We start from the raw sequence: 19,554 nt of genomic DNA on the forward strand, positions 1-19,554 counted from the left end.
AGGGAGTTAGTCTCTCTGTGGAGTTGTTAGCCTTTTTGCTCTCACATTGGGGTCACTCACTGGATTAGGAGCTCCTCAAGTGTGAGAATGTGACTCTCGCTTTTTGTGCCTCCCCTGCACCCCCCTACCACCACCCCCCGCTGACCAACATGATGCCTCACATCTCTGGGACATGTGCTATACAGTTGCTGGTTATTGATGCCAGATGGGATACAGAATCCCATGTTGCCCAGCTATTCACAGAATGTGTGTCTGTAACCACCCTACTTACAACTTTGAGCATCCCCATTACCCCTGGGGGTAGGGTTGCTGGATTTAGCACATAAAATTATACCCAGTTAAATTTGAAATTTAGGTAAACAATGACTTTTTTTTTAGTATAAATATAGCCCCTAATTTTTTAAAGTTTAAAATTTAAAAATGTTATCTGACCTGTACTTGTGTGACGCACCTTACTGGCCTCACCTAATCCTGGCCCTGTCAGGACTTGGCTTTATTTAAAGTTTTGATCCTTGTTCAGCATAGATTTTTTGGCATTAATTTTGAGTTTTTAAACTATTGCATTAAACTATTGTTTATCTTGATTCCTGAGTTCTTTGATGACCCCTTACATCTTATACCTGAGGCAAGTGCCTCACTCCTCTCACCCTGGTCCCAGGTCTTCTGTCATCCTCATGGTCTCCTTTGTAAATGGAGATAATGATATGTCACTGGCAGGATGCAATGAGCCCTGTATGACACAGTATTTGTTCAGTAATTATTTTGTGTATTCACACTGTCTTGACTTTTTTTACATTGGAAAGTTCAGTGATCCAGTCTGCTTCTCTCATAGTCACATTTTAAAACAAACTCACAATTGTTCATTTTTCAAAGTAAGTTTTTAATTACTCTCCTACATGGAAAGGGCTTGAGAAATCTGTGGTTCCAGAATGATTGTGGTCCAGACCCCTGTCAAAGTGACCGTATTTTGAAGGCAGACGTCCTATTTGCAAGGAGGAAACCAAAGAGAAAAGAAACAGCTCTGGCTGCTAAGCTGGTGTCACACCTGACTATGGAGAGCCAGGGCGCTGAAGTCACGCTCACTATGTGACAGCAGCCCTCGGAAGATTAAGCAGCGCATCGTTCTTCTCCACATACTTTTGTTTCCTTTTAGCTAATTGTATGCTGATGTTTCAAAGTTGTAAATGTTGGTCACTTTATTTTAAGCTCTTTCTACCTACAAAACTTCAGAGTGTACATCTGAGAGGGTCAGCATTTGAGTTTAGGGAGTGGAAAAATGGTGATGGGGATTTGTAGGTTTTAATTGATTAAAAATATGCACATATGCCCTGGTTTTGGCTTTTTCATGAAAAATCCTATAGGATTACACATCTACCATTCATTCAAGAAAAAATGATTAATTAAGCAAGTTGTAGAAAAGAGTGACTGCTTTAAATCTAGGTATATGTAAATTGGATGTGTATGTATCAGCCTTATGCATCCAGGATTTTACCATTGGAAGAGAACATCTAGAAATCTGTCCAATGTTAATTTCTATGGATCCTCGAAACACATTATCCCATGAGGCACAGTTTATGACCTGGGATCTCATTTCATCATATACACAAATTACTGCAGAGACCTACTTGGTTTTACAGAGACTGAGTATGGAACAAGAATTGGCCTGCCACTAGGACCATAAATAAATAGATCTGTAGGGTGTTTGACTAAAGTTTAGATAATTTAATAGATTTGACGAAGATTCTGAGAACAATTTTCTCTTCAGAGGAAGATAATGCCATCCACAAAGTTATGTAGAGCTTTTTATCCATGAGAATCTTGTTGCTGTTGTGGTTTTAAAAAGATAATGGAGGTTCTGTTTGGTTTGGTTTTAATTGTGTTACTACAGCAATGAAAAAAATAGAAAAAACAAGAGGGAAAACAGAAACTAGTCAAACTTCCACTGAATAATTTATCAAGATTATTATTATTATTATCTTTTGCCTTTGCCTCTGCTTGTTACAGTCATAAGGGAAATTTTCCTCGTGACCTCAAACTGTGGGTTCCTTATTAAAATGTTTAGCATTCCACTGCATGGCAGAACAAAGATTAAAACACTATGTTTTCTAGTAAAACATCTCTTTTGATTTTGATACAGAAGTTACAAATGGCCTGTGATATATTGGTATAAAATTCTGAATTCTGATCATTTACCTTAAGTTTCTTTTATAATTTAGTTTCTATCTCAGTCATCTTCTATTCGGAAGTGTGCTTACATAATAGAAAAACACAAAACATTTGTATTTGAAGGCAATAACAAAACATCCTTGTGTTTACTAATTGCTGAATGTCTGGAGAAGGGAAGAAAACATAGATTTGAATGGAGTTGCATATGGACATATGTGTAACCATCTTGAGAATGTATTGATTTCATCATTTTTTACTCCAGAGAAAATCAACTTTAGAGACCAAGTTGTACTAGCTGTGTATTGAAGATAATCTTTTTTTTTTTTTTTTTTTTTTTTTTTTTTTTTTTTTTTTTTTTTTTTTTTTTTTGCGGTATGTGGGCCTCTCACTGTCGTGGCCTCTTCCGTTGCCAAGCACAGGCTCCGGACACGCAGGCTCAGAGGCCATGGCTCACGGGCCCAGCCGCTCTGCGGCATGTGGGATCTTCTCAGACTGGGGCACGAACCCGTGTCCCCTGCATCGGCAGGCTGACCCTCAACCACTGTGCCACCAGGGAAGCCTGAAGAGAATCATTTTTTAAAAATGTCTTGAACTCTACAACTCAAGTGTGTTTCTGAATTTTTTTAACCTGTAATGTCACTAACATTGAATTTTTCTAAATCAGAAATTATTTCTCTTTTCTTAATAGACTGGAAGAAAAGAAAAAGGAGATCCTCTAAACATTGCAATTGATAAGATGACCAAGAAAACAAGGGATCTAAGGAGACAGGTACTGTTTTTGTTTTTATTATAGGTTCATGGTATTTAGTGGGGGTTTTCTGAGAATGTCCTTTTTCAGGGTGTTGTGTTAGAGCTGATGTTCATCTCGCTATTCTTTATAACATCTACATATACACAGAAACTTTTCATCAACAACTTAGAGTCTGCTGAACAGAGAGAGATGTGACAGGTGCAAAGGGTGTGGTGATGAAAATAATCCCTGAGGTGAGGGAAGGTTGGGGAGAGCCCTCTCACTGGCCAGACACAATCTTCCCAGGTGGAGAGGTGATGCATTCTCTGCCTTCCTCATCTGGTTTTCAGTCTTTCAGATCCAGGTGTGTAAAGAACCAGCCTCTGATTTCTTCTGGGTCTTAAACTCCCAAGGCAATCAGTGAATAAACAAGAATGCCAATGATTAATGAGAAACACAACTCTTAATCTGATGGGCTAATTAAGGTCTCTGACCCAGTGTATTTCCTCAAGGATATAAATCTAGGGGAAAATGTGCTTATCAGATGGTTGTTTGGGAAGCAGGGAACCAAAGCAAGGAAAGGCAGTTGGATGATTTAAATGGCTAATGGCATCATTTGTCTGAAGGGTCCATGTTGGGGGAGGGGTGAGAAATCTCTAGTCAGGGCCCCTTTTCATCTTGAAAGTGCTACATGAACACTAGTACATGTTGTCTATAAGACAGTGAATCTTATTTTATATGTTGCCGTGGTGAGCTTCACTGTCTTCTGTCTCTTCTCTAGAAGAGACAATACCATCCATTAAGTTCCCCAAGAATTCCTTCATGATTTCTGCCTGAGAGGCATCCTGTCTCCTGCTGGTAGCTTTTGCATATATCCATCTCATTAAGTGTTGATTGTGTTGGTCACCTGGAACCAACCACAGCCCTGGGGTAACACCTGTTTTACTTTCTCCATCTGGAAAAGCTGGACTGGCAGGAATGCATCATCTAACACTCAGTCCTGCAGTTTGTCAATAATAGACAAGATTAGCAAGGTGCCTGGGCAAGAATAGCCAAGGAGCATCTTAAAAAATGGTTTGAATGAGAGGAAAACACCACTTCAAATCACTGCTGGGGAGCTGCTGAGCTCTTTTCAGGATGTCACCAGACACACTTGAGCTAATGTCCTCTAGAAGATACCACAATTAGTTCTGGGATGTGAAGACTCTAGTTTGCCCAAGTAACAAGCCCTTTTGGGGAAAGCATTTTCTTTTTATTTTACCTTGAAAAAAAGGAGAATAAAACATTGTATTCTTAGGCATTATTAGGTAATACCCAAAGAGCTGTACGGCCAGGTCTGCTTCTCCTTGCCCTCTTAGACAATCTTTCCATACAAAGACCCCATCTGATATGAAATGATACTGCTAGTAGGAATTGGGATTGGGATTGGTGGGAAACAATGAATCAGGTGTCTGGAGCTCAGGGTTTTACTTCTAGCTCTGCCACTAAACTGGCTGTACGACTGTGGATCCTTCATCTCTTGGTCTCCTTCTCCTATTTGTAAAAGTAAGAAGCCAAACTGGGTCTGTAAGCTATCTTTGAATGAGCCCATTTATTTTCTCTGCCAGAGGTCCTAATGCCAGATAACTGCTGGTTTTAAAAGCAGTGGGAGGGCATCAGGCATCTCCTCTAAGGTTTGCCTTTGGCTAGATTGTCAACGAGGCAAAATCCATGAAACGATTCTTCCCTCCCCCTCTAGGTCTTAGTAGAGACCATTATTTTACATTCTGGAGCCAGTACCCTTAAGTTCTCTGCACTCATGGACCTATCATAGGAATTTTTTTCTCTCATTAGGAAAGAATGGATAAAGTAGTTTTCACCTTGGTGTTACAATTATCAATAAAGTGTCCACTCTTTTAGCTGCGGACAGTGGTGAAATTTGAAGGTAGATTCATCGTGGAATTTTAAAGCTTTGGTGACAAGATCCTTGGGGAGCTTCTTTTAGGGTGGCAGTAGAAGGAATATATCATCCCCTCAAATCATTCCATGTATAAGTTTGTTTTTTTTTTTTTTTTCTGCTCACCTTTCCCAAAGATTGAGAGGAATGAGGGTAAAAGAAAGTTGTTTTATGATATTGAGATCCAACAGTTATGGCATAATTTCACACCACATCCCTGAATTTGGTTCACACATCCCTCTCTTCCCCAGTATGCCTTTCTAGAACTAAGATGGTCCTCATCTGTCAGTTCCATCCCTATCTATATGTTGGAATATTTTAATCTGTTTTTTCCCATTTCTTCTGTTTCTCCATGTACACCTGTACTGGTACAAAAGCTTCTCTGAGCTAAACAGAAGCTACCTAGAATTTCTGTAGATGGAACATGCAAGGAGTCTGATTAGCTTGGCTCAGGTGGATCTTCAGTTTAGAGTTAGGTAGCTAGTTAATTGGATTAAAAAAGCTTTATCTGAGTTTCTGATAGCAGCTATGTGGTGGCCCAGTGAATGCTAGTAGCTCAAATAAATGAAAACTGAAACACTTTGTGTTCCTTCAATTACAGACAGGCCTTTGTTAGAAAAGATTCAAAATGAAAACCCTCAGCTATCTGGCTCCACTTCCCTGTACACCTATATTTCTTTATACAATATTTAGAGAAATTAAGTCACATAGGGAAAAAAGCTGAAATCAAAGAAAAATATTTCTAGCGACTTTCATAAATTCCCACCCTTTCCATTTTCTCCCTCTTCCTCAGAGCCCTAAGTTTGGGCAGTGTTCTTCAGAAGGTGACCCTGGAGTCTTGCAAAGTTGTAGTCACCAAATTAAAAAATAAAGTCAATTTTGATTATTATTTTGAACTTGCCTAATGAAAGTGGACTTAAATTTGTAAACACATGAAAAAAAATCAAGCAATTGAATAAAAAGGATTTCTGTTTAAGTAGAATTTTGAACCAAATAGAAGTCCCTTTTTTTCAGGCAGTATGTCCCAAGGAACTGGGGAGTCATAAATTGTGAAAAAGTTTGCAGGAACCCATGGGCGTTATTTCAACTGATTGGCATGGATCCATCTTGCCAATTAAGCCCATGAGAGTGGACAGTGGTAGAACAGAATCCTTTTAAGAGTATTTTGTTTGGAATTAAAAATGGATTTAGGGGAACATAACTGCCAGATTTAAGCATTTTGTTTTAATTTTAGAGCTGTGGGCACAGTATGCCCCATGTCTGAGCTACTGTCACTGCTGTGATTCTGGAGTCAGCCCATTATAAGAAAAAAAGCTTTTGGCCGAGTCCCTGCCTGAGTACCTAGTAGCCCACGCGGTCTATCCATCCCTTAGGGAGGGCCCATTTGGTGTCTGCCAGCTGTTCCTCAATGTCCTCCTTCTATGTGCCACCTGTGAACTATTCTAGGCATGGTCTCGATTTTCCTTAAGCTTACAGTGATGATGGTTTATCCTAATTCTTATTTTGGTGCTTATATTAGTCTTTTTTTCCCCCCAAGTTGATAAGCAAAGCAGGACCCAGATGTTTTCCTATGAGAAGCTAATAAGTAGTAATCATAACATGTTAGTGTGTTGCTAAACTTAGCAACTCTCTCTCATTCCCCAAACCAATCAATGGACTAACTCTTATTCCTTCACCCTTAATAGCCATCATAATAATTCCAGCAGTGAGATTCAGTGTGTCAACTTGACAAAAGTGTCAATTTTGCTATCACAGTCAAAACATTTTCAAAAGACAACCAAACCATGTATAGAATGCTTTTACATTGGGATGCATACTTAATAGAATGGACTATATAACAAAGGATTACAAACAAACAAGCAAAACATGTCACTGGGTGGCACATTAAAGGTTGATTTACCAAGATCCTGCCTCCAGATAGGACTACAAGAAAAGCTTCCAAGATTAGTAAGAAATAATTACAGCTGAAGATTCCTCAGCTGTCCCCTTTGTGACCCAATTCCGTATATAAGAACTGTGGCTAAAGGTGGGTAGTCATCAGCTAGACCTTGTAAAATCACTGTCCACAAAATGTAAACTAAAAAATAGCTGACATATATTGAGTAATTACAATGTGCCAGGCACTGTTCTAAGTTCTCTCTACAAATGGACCCTATTTAACCCTCATGCCAGCTCTGTGAGATAGAAAAGATTGTTACCATGTCCATTTTACAGATGGGGACGTGAAGCCAAGTAATGCATCCACGGCCATGCAAAGTATGGATTCATGGAGGTCCCAGTCCAGGCAGTCCGGCTGTGGGGTCTTGGCTCATAATCATTCCCCATCCTGCCAATCCATAGAACCAGTGGATACAGTTGGGTCACCCATACACTAATCTCCTTTGGGGGAGGCAGTTGGGGAAGAAGGAGTGTTCGTGTAATATATAGAGGTGCTTTGTGGTTTTCAACAGCACCTTTACCACCATGGGGTTGGGGATGGGTGACATGTACGTACTTCAGACAGAAAAAAAACATCTGTGGTGCATGTCAAAAATAGGGTTCTTGTTTATGATAGGATATCATCTCTCAGGTCTCCAGCTGTTATGGTTCTCTGGAACCTCTTTTTAAAAAGTGCTATTATGTTTAGGTAGCTGGCTTCTCAAAGCATGAATTATAGACTTTCCAAAACATTTACAGAAAAAAGGGAATTTTAAAGCATTCAATTCTTTCTCACATCTGCTGATGGGGCCAATTATTTTTAGATTCATTGTAAGAAAACATTTTGAAATCATTTATTTCCAGACTTGAAGCTGCTTTCCTCATAAGGATATGAAGCTATCTATATGGCTACAATTTAAAAATTATGAAACAAAATATCGATTTCCTCCAAATGTTAAGGTTTGTGTTCTTCACATTGAAACCCTATGTCAGAGCTAACAATCCCTGGTCAGATTACCCCTAGGTCAGATTGCCGTGGTGCTGTAGAAATGTAGAGACCAGAAAATGATCCTACATCAATTGTGTTTTAAAATACAGAACATAAGAAACTCTGGGACAGCGGAAAACAAATGTCATCAGAAACACCAAAATCAGAATCAGAAAGGCCAGAAGAAGAGCAGAGGTAGAAGAGAGCTCAAGAGCACTCTGAAAGGTGATCTTTGGACAAGCCCCCTGATCACGGTTGTACATTCAAGCTATCTCTACGTTAGGAAATTCCTGTTACAGCAGTCCTGAATGTCAGGCCATCACATACTTATATATCTCCTGGAAAACACTCATTAGGCCAAGTTCAAGGGACATGATTTTATCCTTGCAGATAGTTCTTAAAATATCACTATCAGCAAGCTCTTTCCTTACAAAGACACTATTCAAATCATGGAGTAGTTTAATTGATTCCTGTGAGCCAGCATATGCTCGATGGTTCACACATGAACACAAGCTTATGGAAGATGCCAAGCTTGACCTCTCTCTCACTAGTGAGTCTAGATCACAGAAGGAGTCCAGTAGCTTCATCAATATTGATTAATCAAATAACACGCTGTACTGAGCAGAGGGATCTGTAACACATGTATGAATAGGAAACTGCCAGGCCCCAGAAGTCAAGGAAAAGTAGGATGGGGAAGGATACATAGCAATGTCTGAGACATTCAAGAGAATGTCTGCTTTTGGTCCTGTCTCTGACACCTCCTGTCCTAAGCAATGAGAATGCCAGGTAGAATCTTGATCCTGACACTGGAAGATCCAATATAGGATTATAAAAAAAAAAATCATATTTTCTAGGATGAAACTCCTAAGCAGGAAAATTTGGAAGATTTTCAAAGATGATGATTCAAACAACAAGGGATTTTTTTTGAATGTCCTTTCAGCTTACCCAGACTTTTCAGAACATCCATCCTAAGTGCAGTCATTTAGTTCAGCTGATTCCACCTCCTATCTGTGTTTCAAGTGCATTCCTTCCTCTCCACTGCTATTGGCACTGCTTCATTGCTTTTCACAAAAAGGATGGTCACAGCCTCATAACCAGTACTTTGATCCCAGGCTCTCTACCTTCAGCGCACTGTAGCTCCTGCAGTCTCTTAGACCAGTATTAGCACATCTTCATGACTTTGCACTTGATGTTACTTCTGCCTGGAATGACCCCTTTCCCTCCTTTTAATTTTTTTCTTCCAGGAAAATTAACAATTTTTCCAAATGTCCTCCCTCCCTCCTGTTTTTTCTTTTTTTTCCTTTTAGGAAAATTCACAATTTTTCCTACAAGGCTTAGCTTAAATGTCACCTTATCATCACAACTTTATCCAATTTTTATAAACAGGGTTTATTCAGTAAGCTCCTAAAACATTTTAAAATAGCTTTATTATGACACTTTTTGTGGTCGATTTAAGTTGTTTATGTGCTTTTGCTTGTGCCCGTGTCCTGATATTCTTTGTTTCCTTAAGGCATATCTTAGCGCCCAAAATAAAGTAAGCTGCTACCACAAAGGTGTTGAAAAGATGAAGAATCCTCTGTATGCAGCTATTCCACCCCAAAATATCCCAATCATCAACTTCCCTCTGTTCTAAGCTCTCATGTCTTTGCCTCTGTTGTTTTAAGAACAAGATTTGTTAGCTTAAAAAGTCCCGTTTTACTGTAATAACAGCTTTTTCCATCTTAAGAGAGAGCTTCTATGCTTTAACCCAGATGTCTCCTGCTGCTGGGCTGGCTTGAGAAAAGTCAGCTCAAGAACCTGACAAAATGCAGATACAGGTATCCCCCACTTTCTGAAAGTCCATTTTATGCCATTTTGCTTTTATGAAATACCTACATTAGTTCCTGTTTTTGCTAACTGAAAGAAATCTGGAGGATTTTTGCTTTTACAAAAAAAAAAAAAAAAAAAGAGAGAAACGCAAAAATCTGTCCAGTATTTTGCAGCCAGCTCTTATACAGGCCGTGGGCACCGCGAGTAGCAAGAGTGGCGCCACCAAGCCCCTTTTCCGGGAACTACACTCAACATCTCAGCATTCAGCTGCCATAGCTTTGAACTGTGTTTATAAGCATCTGTGTTTTATCTTGATTTATTTTGTGAATCCATTGGCAAGATGCATCATACGGTAGTTGCTTCTTCGGTTTACAGCATTTCGGCTTACAAACGGTCTCATAGGGACGCTCTACTTTCGGATAGCGGGAGAAACCTGTATATGGCTCCATTTTGAGAGATTTCTGATTTCAGGTACAGATGGTGGTAACTTAAACTCTGTATCATGCTAAGCTTTCTGGGTAATTGTGATGTTCTGGTAGGTTTGAATTCCACTGCCTTTGTTTCTGATGGTGGGAACTTTTAGATCTCCTTACAGTCCTTTGGAAGATTTACTTGAGGATTCCAGAAGCCCTCCAAGTTCTCTCCAATCCATTTGGTGTCTTCTAGACTTCACCACTTCACAGATACAATACTTGTTTTGAGGGAGGGAGAATCCAAGCTTGAGCCTCTTCTCCCCATGGGCCAAGATTAGAAATGGATGGTCTAATTGTTTACTGTGCTGTGTTGAAGGGCTTGGCAAGATCTGTGCTTTCTGGGGCAGGGCCAAGTGGAGGTGAAGGGGAAAGAGGCAGTAGCCTACGGCACATAATTTTAGAGAGAACCAAAAAAAACTGAGTAATCAAGATAAATAATATTTTCTGCAGTATTTTAGAAAATTGAAATTAATGCAAAAATATTCGTGATGAGCATCTTATCAACATTGTAAATAAAGACAGGATTAGTAGCAAGGCAGTGCTGAGCTATACCGAAGCCTGAAGCAAAAGAAAAACCCAGCAATACTGATCCTGTTTTTATGTACAGCGTTGCTATTTTGTTTATGATGGGTGACTCTCCTTAGACTTGGCTCTGCTCCAGAGCTTCTATCTCTTAATGTCTTTACTGAACCTGTTATATGAGAGAGTTTACCCCCAAAGTCTCAATGTCAGGCAGTTTTCTTTTTTCTCCTACGTTAGTGGCAAAAGGGCTGACTTTTAAATTTTGTGATGAGATGACACCTTGGACTCCAGATTTGAAGACCTATTTGAATTGTGGTGTCTTTTAGGTTGTCTTGCTCCAAATGCATTTCTTTCTGATGTGTATCACAGTGATAAGAGCTTTTCTTTATGGCACTCTGAAGTGCTTCCGAGAAAATGGAGAGCATTTTAATACTGCTGATTTACTCTTTCAGGTCTACAGTAATTTCCTTACTGCCTCATTATAAGGCTTGGCTTAATTTGCTCTACACATAATGTTTACTGATGCACATATGGTGCCACATTTCAGGAAACTGTACCCAGAACAGGTATTTTTGTCAGGCTGGAGCATGGAAAATTTCCTTCATATACAGAAAAAAAGGTAAGAAATTTAATCATCTCAACAAAGAATGTCTTCCAATGAGAGGGAGAAAAATCACACCCATCTTTAACTTCAGAAAGAAGGATACAGTCTCTCATTTTTTTTTTTTTTATTGGAGTATAGTTGCTTTACAATATTGTGTTATTTTATGTTGTACGGCAAAGTGAATCAGCTATATATATACATATATCCCCTCATGTTTGGACTTCCTTCTCATTTAGGTCACCACAGATCATTGAGTAGAGTTCCCTGTGCTATACAGTGGATTCTCATTACTTATCTATTTTATAAATAGTATCAATTGTTTATATATGTCAATCCCAATCTCCGAATTCATCCCACCACCACCCCTTTTCCCCCTTGGTATCCATATGTTTGTTCTCTACTTCTATGTCTCTATTTCTGCTTTGTAAATAAGGTCATCTATACCAATTTTTTCAGATTCCACATATATGTGTTAATATACGGTGGATACAGTCTGTTTAAATGCTTATTTTAAAAGCTGAATGATGATTATATGTTTATAAAGATTTGCAGTTACCCCTAAAATCAGAGGGGGGATAGAAGTAGGGGGAAAGGAGAGGTAGGAAAAGAAAGGAATAATATCTTCTGAACTTTTTTCTCAACCAGCTTTGAAAAAAGAGAGATGGATTCAGTGGTCATGGACTCATAAAGTCTTAGAAGTAGAAGGGACCTCTAAGGTCTTTTCTCAGTGCAAAAGGTCTTTCTTCAGCATCCTTAACACCACCTGCAACAGCCTCTGCTTTAGATATGGGAGCTTATCCCTTTACTCAGCATCTGGTACCATTACTGGGCAATTTTAGTAGCTAGGAAATTGAGTTAAGATCAGTGATTTTGTAATTATCAACCATTGATGTTGCTTTTGTGCTGCAAAACTGATTTTTTTTCTACTTTGTCTAAGTTTAAGGCCCAGATAAAAGCTTCAGTAAAGAACTCTATTTAGAGTTTCAAAGACCTACAAATAGTGATTATTACTGCATATGAATTCATGGCTTCACAACCACTTGGCTTGCCTTTCCATAACTCTGAATGCTAAGAGTGGTTAGGCTTAGGAACAGAGCAGCTGCTGCTGTCTTGTCATTGAAAACTGAAATAGCCAACTTTCTTAATCATCTGATCCATTGTTCCTATTTGTATCTGGTTATGTATGAAGGTCAAAAAAGCAAAGCTGAAACCCACTGAAACTGTTGGACATTTGCTTAACAAGTGTCCATTCTCTCCTTGACACTTTATCTACAATTTGATTCTACAGTCTATTATTATCAAAAGATTTTATTTTTACAGAGTTGCATTTTGAAGCTATGACAGTGAAATTACATTTATTACTGATATAAAGCTGGGAAGTTAGTGAACCCATGTGGGTGGATTCTGAAGCCTGTCCTTTTAATGACTGTAGTTGTTAAAGTTGATACACTTTGGTCTTAATTTATAGTTTTTTATTAAAATTCCATTAATGGGAAGGCTATAAGGTAAATATCAATTAATAATGTCTTGAGATCCTCAATAATAATCAAAATAATAGCTTTCCTCTTCAATATCATCATTTGCTTTTTCTTCCTTAAATCATCCATATCTGTGGCCAGCCCTGTGCAAGACACTGAGACATGAATGAGATTTTGATAATTATTTTCCTAATTAATCACAGGGGAAAAAAGTAAAGGACTTTCATTTTAGCTGGGGTGGGAGATAGCTGATTAAATGCAAATTGAGAGACTAGCTGACCTGCCTGGTATATTCAGTAAGAAAGAGATGAATGGAATTTGCCCCAGTGTTCTAGGGTTAGAGAGGAACGATTTGTCTTCAGGGCTCTGGTGATAAGAGGGGATTTTCCATCTGATCCAACCATAAGTGCTTGTCAGAAGTTTTGGTGAATAACCAGTCTCAGTACCTCCCCTCTCATTCCACAATTTCTTGGTTTTTCATGAGTACATCAATCCTGTTAACTCTTAAGGGCAGTACGTCTATACCTTTATTTGATTCCTTCAATTTCAGTGAAGATCAAGCTGCCTTTAAGTAGCTGCAGTCGGAGTTGCAGCTGTATGAAGGGGGTGACAGAGAAGTTGAAGAGCACCTTTGGTCAAGGCGAGCTGGGAGGTCCATGCAGGCGAACATGGGCGAGAGAGGGCTCAGAGTCACAGGGGCAGGAAGAAGGGAGCACTAATGAACCATGCCGACTGAGCAGATTTCCCTCAGCCCCTCCTTTGAAATCCGAAGGCTTAGATCAATGTGACCCTGAGGCTGTAGTTATAGATGCCATAATAACCAGGTGAAAGTAGATTACTTGTGACTTTCATTGTGTCTGTAAATTACCATAGCAACCAGCTTGTCTGTTGCTCTTTGGGTGCATTCACTGTGTATTTGTCCAGTCTGTGGAAATACTCTCAATATGTTTGCCAAATTAGGAGGAAATATCAGGATTTGGAGTCCAGTCCAGGTCAGAACACCTACTGAGGTAATGAGCAGGCTGGGCAACCCAACCAGATACCCTTCTAGTCCACAGAATTTTTAGGAAAATTCAACAACTCCTGCTTTTACAGATAACCATTCCTCTGTTCTTTGCCTCAAAGTGTCTGCTAGAAACGGAATTGCCTAAACACCATTGAAATAACCTATGTTTTCTAGCAGAACGTGAGGCAAAGAGAATAAAAGTCAACTTGGTCAAGTAAAGCAGTCAGACTGGCCCCTTGAGGACTCTTGAGGCCATTTCTAGCCTCCTCATTTCTCTTCTTAAGCAGGTAACTGCTGGGTACTGCAGATGCTCAGTTCTAAGTAAAGAGTGGGTGAATGGAGCTTGAAATAGCCAGGGATTTGCAGTACTAGTGAAGCAACAGAGTGACATGAACAGAGTGATAAGGTTGCAAGACTTAAAGTCCATGGATGAAACCACATAAAACAGGTGGCTGCAAACCTGTGGCCCAAATCTGGCCTTCTGCCTGTTTAGGTAAAAAGTTGTATTGTCAGTATTTGTTCTATAATGACAGAGTTGAGTAGTTGTGGTAGAGACCAACTGGCTGCAAAGACTAAATTATAAAATGTCTGTTCTTTTATAGGAAAAGTAGGGCAACCCATGCTCTAGAAGTAAGAGTCTGCTTGAGATGAAACAAATATGGTGTAAGAGTCCAGATCTCCTGAAAAACTGAAAGACCTGAAGTCTGACTGTTTCCTGCCTTTCCCTTAAACAGTGATAGCATCAGTCATGTTATAGGATTTCTGCAAACTTAGAAATGTGGAGTAATCATTAGGGCTCTGTCTGAAATGAAGCCCCTCTAGGGAAAAATTCAGCAGCTGTTGGAAACGCTGTGCAATAGTTAAAGACAGGAAGTGAAGAAGTATAGCGTACGGTGGCAGAGCTTGGGAGAGAGAAGTTAGCTCAGAGATACACAATTATCTATAACTGGATTAGAGCAGGGGAGCATGAGTGAAAGGCTTTCTCTTTTAGAAAATGTGTTGGGCTCTTTGATGACCACAAATGGTCAGAAGTTTTAGAGGTTCATTTACAAGTGACATATGTACCAACAGTAAGTGCTCATCATCCATCTTCCCTTACCTAGTGTTGTAATGTGGAATGGCCAGAAATATGGAAGTATGGGGCCAGATGATTCTATCTGGTACAAATCCTGCCACACTCTGGCTGGTGTATAGAACTGACCCCACTAGAAAGAAATATGGTTTTAGAGAGTTGTTCTCCTCTGTATCTTGCTCTTAATATACTTTTTATAGGCTTCTATTGTTAGCCTTCTATAAAACCATCCATTCAATGATTATCTCTCTCAATTGCCAATGCAGTTGGTGCGGTGGGCATCAAATCTTTCTTTGAGCAATATTTCATAAAATTCCTAAGAGTCCTTGCTAGAGTTAACTTATCTGATACAACTCTTGACTCTCTCACATTGGATTCAAGCTGCTTATGCCCATTCAATACTAGTTAATCAATGGCAGATAATAAATACTCAGAATGAAATATGCAGCTATCTAAACTTAGATCCTCCTTTGTGGTAAGCAATGCCTGAGGGGATATAGTGCTGGGGGTAAATGGTTGACTAGGTGTGGGAGTGAAGGATGGAAAAAAAGATCATCTTTGTCCAATTGGGATTTGTGAATTTGAACATCCAGATTCATAAACACATAGACCTTAAGTAAAATAGCACTATTCTTGGAACCAGAGACCTGACTCTAGTATTTTCTATGTGTAACTAGTGGACCCTCCCTTTCCTCATCTATCAGCATATAACAAAGAAAATGATGCTCATCCTGCAAACCACATCTGTCACCCTTACCATGACATTGTAAATAAGGTCAAATGAAATAATGTCTAGGAAATTTCTCTGCAAGCTATAAAAGTGAACATGCACAGGATTAATATTAAGGGCAATAAGCAGCCGGAAACTGAGTAGAACTTCCAAATACACAGAATAATCAGTCTGCTTTTCAGGGTGGGTTAAGGGCTCTGAACAAGGTGTTATACTAGAAATATCTTTTCCACTGTCACCTATGCTACCTAAAATTCCACCCTTTTGAAATACCAAACCTTCCAGGCTAACAAACTGCATATATGAAAGTATGTCTGTTCTGATGGAGAGGTGGAGGAATCCTGGGAGAACCTTTCTAAGTGAGAAAAAGTCTTTAGTAATATGATGTGAAGGATATTAACAACTTTGGACTCTTTTAGGGTGTTCCCTAGGCCAGCCTCCAATACACTGAATAGGAGGAGCTCACGCTTGCCTCTAAGCAGCGTTTTTGAGGCCAGTCAAGTATATGTGGTTAAGTTGATCACTGTAGCTTTATTAGTAATTGGGAATTGAGGTAACAGAGGAATTTTTAGCAATGAGTGAGAGTAGATGATTTGTCTTATTTTTCTTTGTGTCCCTGGTCAAACATAGTGCTTGGTACACCCTGAACCCTTCAAATGCTAGTAGAAGGAATGAATGAGTGAACACCAATTACTGAGTAGAAGCAGTGGAATAAAGAAAGAGATAAAGCATATTTTTTCTTCTCTGTGAATTTCTTACTACTCTTATAATAATGTCCCTGCCTACTTTGAGCTAATTGCATTACTGCCTACCCCATTTTATTTTTGTGCATTTACTCTTATTTGTTTACTTTGGTCTAACATTTAAATCTCTTTAATACTAATGTGGCATTTGTGTAGATTTTTCTTTATGGATCCTTTTTTTTCCCCTGTGAGATCAGAAAAAGATGTTGAAATGCACAACTGAAGACAGATTATTAAGGGGCCTTTATTACCTTTACAAGAATGAACAACTAGAATCAAGAATGTATGATGGGGAAAGGGTAGTTTCTTCAATAAATAGTTAGGAAAACTGGATATCCACATACAGAAGAATAAAATAGGACTCCTGTCTTACACCATATACAAAAATCAACTCAAAATTATTTAAAAACTTGAACATAAGACCTGAAACCATAAAATTCCAAGAAGAAAACATAGGGGATAAGCTCCTTGGAAGTGGTCTTTGCAATGAGTTTTTGGATTTGACACCAAAAGCAAAGGCAACCGAAGCAAAAACAAACAAACAATCAAAAACAAATGGACTACCTCAAATTAAAACCTTCTGTACAGCAAAGGAAACCATCAACAAAATGAAAAGGAAACTTATGGAATGGGAGAAAATATTTGCAAATCATATATATTTTAAGGGGTTAATATCCAAAATATCCGAAGAACTCATACAACTCAACAGCAGGAAAAGAAACAATCCCATTAAAAATGGACAGAGAACCCAAATAGTCATTTCTCCAAAGAGATATACAAATGGCCAACAGGTACATGCTCAACATAGCTAATCATCAGGGAAATGCAAATCGAAACCACAGAGATATCATCTCATACCTGTTACGATGGCCAGAGATAACAAATGTTGGTGAGGATGTGGAGGAAAGAGAACACTTGTGCACTGTTGGTGGGAGTATAAGTTGGTGCAACCACTGTGGAAAACAGTATGGAGATTCCTCAAAAAGGTAAAAATAGAACTACCATATGATCTGCTCCTCCACTTCTGGATATATATCCAAAAGAAATGAGAACAGAATAGCAAAGAAATATCTGAACTCCCATGTCCATGCAACATTATTGACAATAGTCAAGATATGGAAGCAATCTAAGTGTCCATCAACAGATGAATGGATAAAGAAGGTGTGAGATATATATAAAATACACACACACACACACACACACACACACACACACAAATGGAATATTATTCAGCCATGAGAAAGAAGGAAATTCTGCCATTTGTGACAATATAGATGAGCCTTGAGGGCATTATGTTAAGTGACAAAAGCCAAACTGAGAAAGACAAATACTGCATGGTATCACTTATATGTGGAATCTTAAAGAAAAAAGTGAAACTCGTAAATGTGGAAAATAGAAAAGTGGCTGCAAGGGGCTGGAGGATGGGAGAATGGGAAGAGGTTGGTAAACAGGTACAAACTTTAACCTATGAGATGAATAAGGTCTGAGAGTCTCCTGTAAATAATAAAGTGACTATAGTTAATAACACTGTACTGTAAAGTTGAAATTTTCCAAGAGAGTAGAACTTAAAGTTCTGACCAAAAAAACAACAAAAAAAAAGGTATGTGAGGTGATGGATATGTTAATTAACTAGATGGGAGGAATCCTTTCACAATGTATATGTATATCAAATCACCACAATGTACTCTTTAAATATCTTAAAATTTTATTTTAATCTCAATTTTATCTCAATAAAACTGAAATTAAAGAAATAATGAATGTCTATCCATTAAAAAGATTTGCAGAGTTGTCCTTTCATTGGTTAGATTAATATTGGGCATATAGCCTTCAAAGTCTCATCCAAGTTTAAGCTTCTCTGATTCTTGTTGGCTGGGGAGGGCCATTTTTTACTTGAACTGTCTTTTTCAGAGAACTGTTTCATATTCATCAAATGGTTGCAGATTTTTAAACTTTGTGCAAAACACTTTTTCAGTATCTATTTGAAAGTGGCTCAATACACATCATACCTTCCTCATGTCCCACCCCATTGGCAGACCATTTTGGTCACTTTTGAGACAGTTTATTCTTCTTCTTGAGTTTGTGAGTTAAACTCTATCCTATAATCACTCTGCCCTCTTATGAAATAAGAAAGTGAATTGTTAGAATAGTTGTGATCCATCAACTGTATTTCTTTTGGTTTGCTGAAGAAAATGTAGCTGTTTATATTGATGAATAGCCCTAATTGGGTAAAATAGACTGGTAGTGCTGAGCTAATACCTTTAAACGTCTTGTCTTAGGCAATTAATATTCCCTTGTCACACATACATTTAAGTAGTTGGAAGAAAGCCTTGTGTTCTTGACTCCTGTCAGACTTAATGAATGATTTTGTCAAGTCATTCCTTTCTGCTCTGTTTGATTGATAGCTAAATTTTGGTCTCCTAGCTTATGTAAAAAGTGTTAACTATGCCTTTCAGCTTGTAGGCAAGGGCATTTAAACCATTCTAATAGTCAATTTACAGAGGAATTACATTGCCTGTTTACTGGAGGGGTCAAAAAATGTGCCCCTATTCATCAGAGACACAAATCACAGGGCTCATGAGCTAATGAATGCAGTATTTATAAGTCCCTGCACTTGCTGGATGATACCAAGTTCAAGGTGTCCCTGGTCCTGGCTGCTTAGGACTCTGGGTCTCAATTTTGGATGTGCCTTTGCTCACGGACTATGTCATAGATAAATATATTTAGGATGAATATGATTTGATCCTAAAAGTCTTAAGAATGAGAAAAAAAACTAGAATGCTAGATTGTCACAGTACTAACCTTCATCTGCACCTTTCAAAGATATCTCTATAATAATGCAGATCCCTTCTAACCTCTGTCACCACCTGGCTTATAGATTTTCATACATACCATAATTACCATCTGAAAGCAGGGGAAGTGGATCCCAGTCATTTCTGGGAGGACTCTCACTCCTGTTGACTTAAGCCTTTGTTGAGAGTCTGACAATTTACTGTTTTAAAACACTTCGACCAAAAAGTTTTAATAAGATAGTTACGTAAAAGCAAGTAAGACCCATGGACATGTTTTTGCAGTAGACATATCTTGACCCATGAGTCCTCCATTTTTTTTTTTTTTCTTTACAGACTCATAAAGCCCCAGGAAGTCACAGAGTCTCATAGCGAGTATATAGGAGGTCCCTTTCAGCTCCTGGAATGGGGATTCATTAGGACTCAGCATCACTTCTGCCTCTGGAGGGACAACTTACTCCCTCTTGGGGTACCCATCTGCCCCTGGGTCTGTTTCCCATCCTCTCTACTGGGGTTTTCTTTCTTTCTTTTTTTTTTTTTTTCTTTTATTATCCTGGGGGAGTCTTTTAGAACTCTTCATGCACTTCACTCATC

The 19,554-nt window shown here is 38.7% G+C and overlaps 1 protein-coding gene across 4 annotated transcripts in view; it reads left to right on the forward strand.

Moving 5' to 3' along the window:
* The window catches only part of CTNNA2 (catenin alpha 2), a gene marked incomplete at both ends in the record, with an annotated part of 1,045,594 nt that overhangs the window by 782,815 nt on the left and 243,225 nt on the right, over positions 1 to 19,554 (forward strand). For all 4 annotated transcript variants that reach the window (XM_079721197.1, XM_079721198.1, XM_079721199.1 and 1 more), the window contains one exon: positions 2,855 to 2,935. In XM_079721197.1, coding sequence (XP_079577323.1) covers positions 2,855 to 2,935 — 81 coding nt within the window. The remainder of the gene's footprint in view (positions 1 to 2,854; positions 2,936 to 19,554) is intronic.

Source organism: Hyperoodon ampullatus (genome assembly GCF_949752795.1).
Source record: "Hyperoodon ampullatus genome assembly, chromosome: 15".
Lineage (NCBI taxonomy): Eukaryota > Metazoa > Chordata > Mammalia > Artiodactyla > Ziphiidae > Hyperoodon > Hyperoodon ampullatus.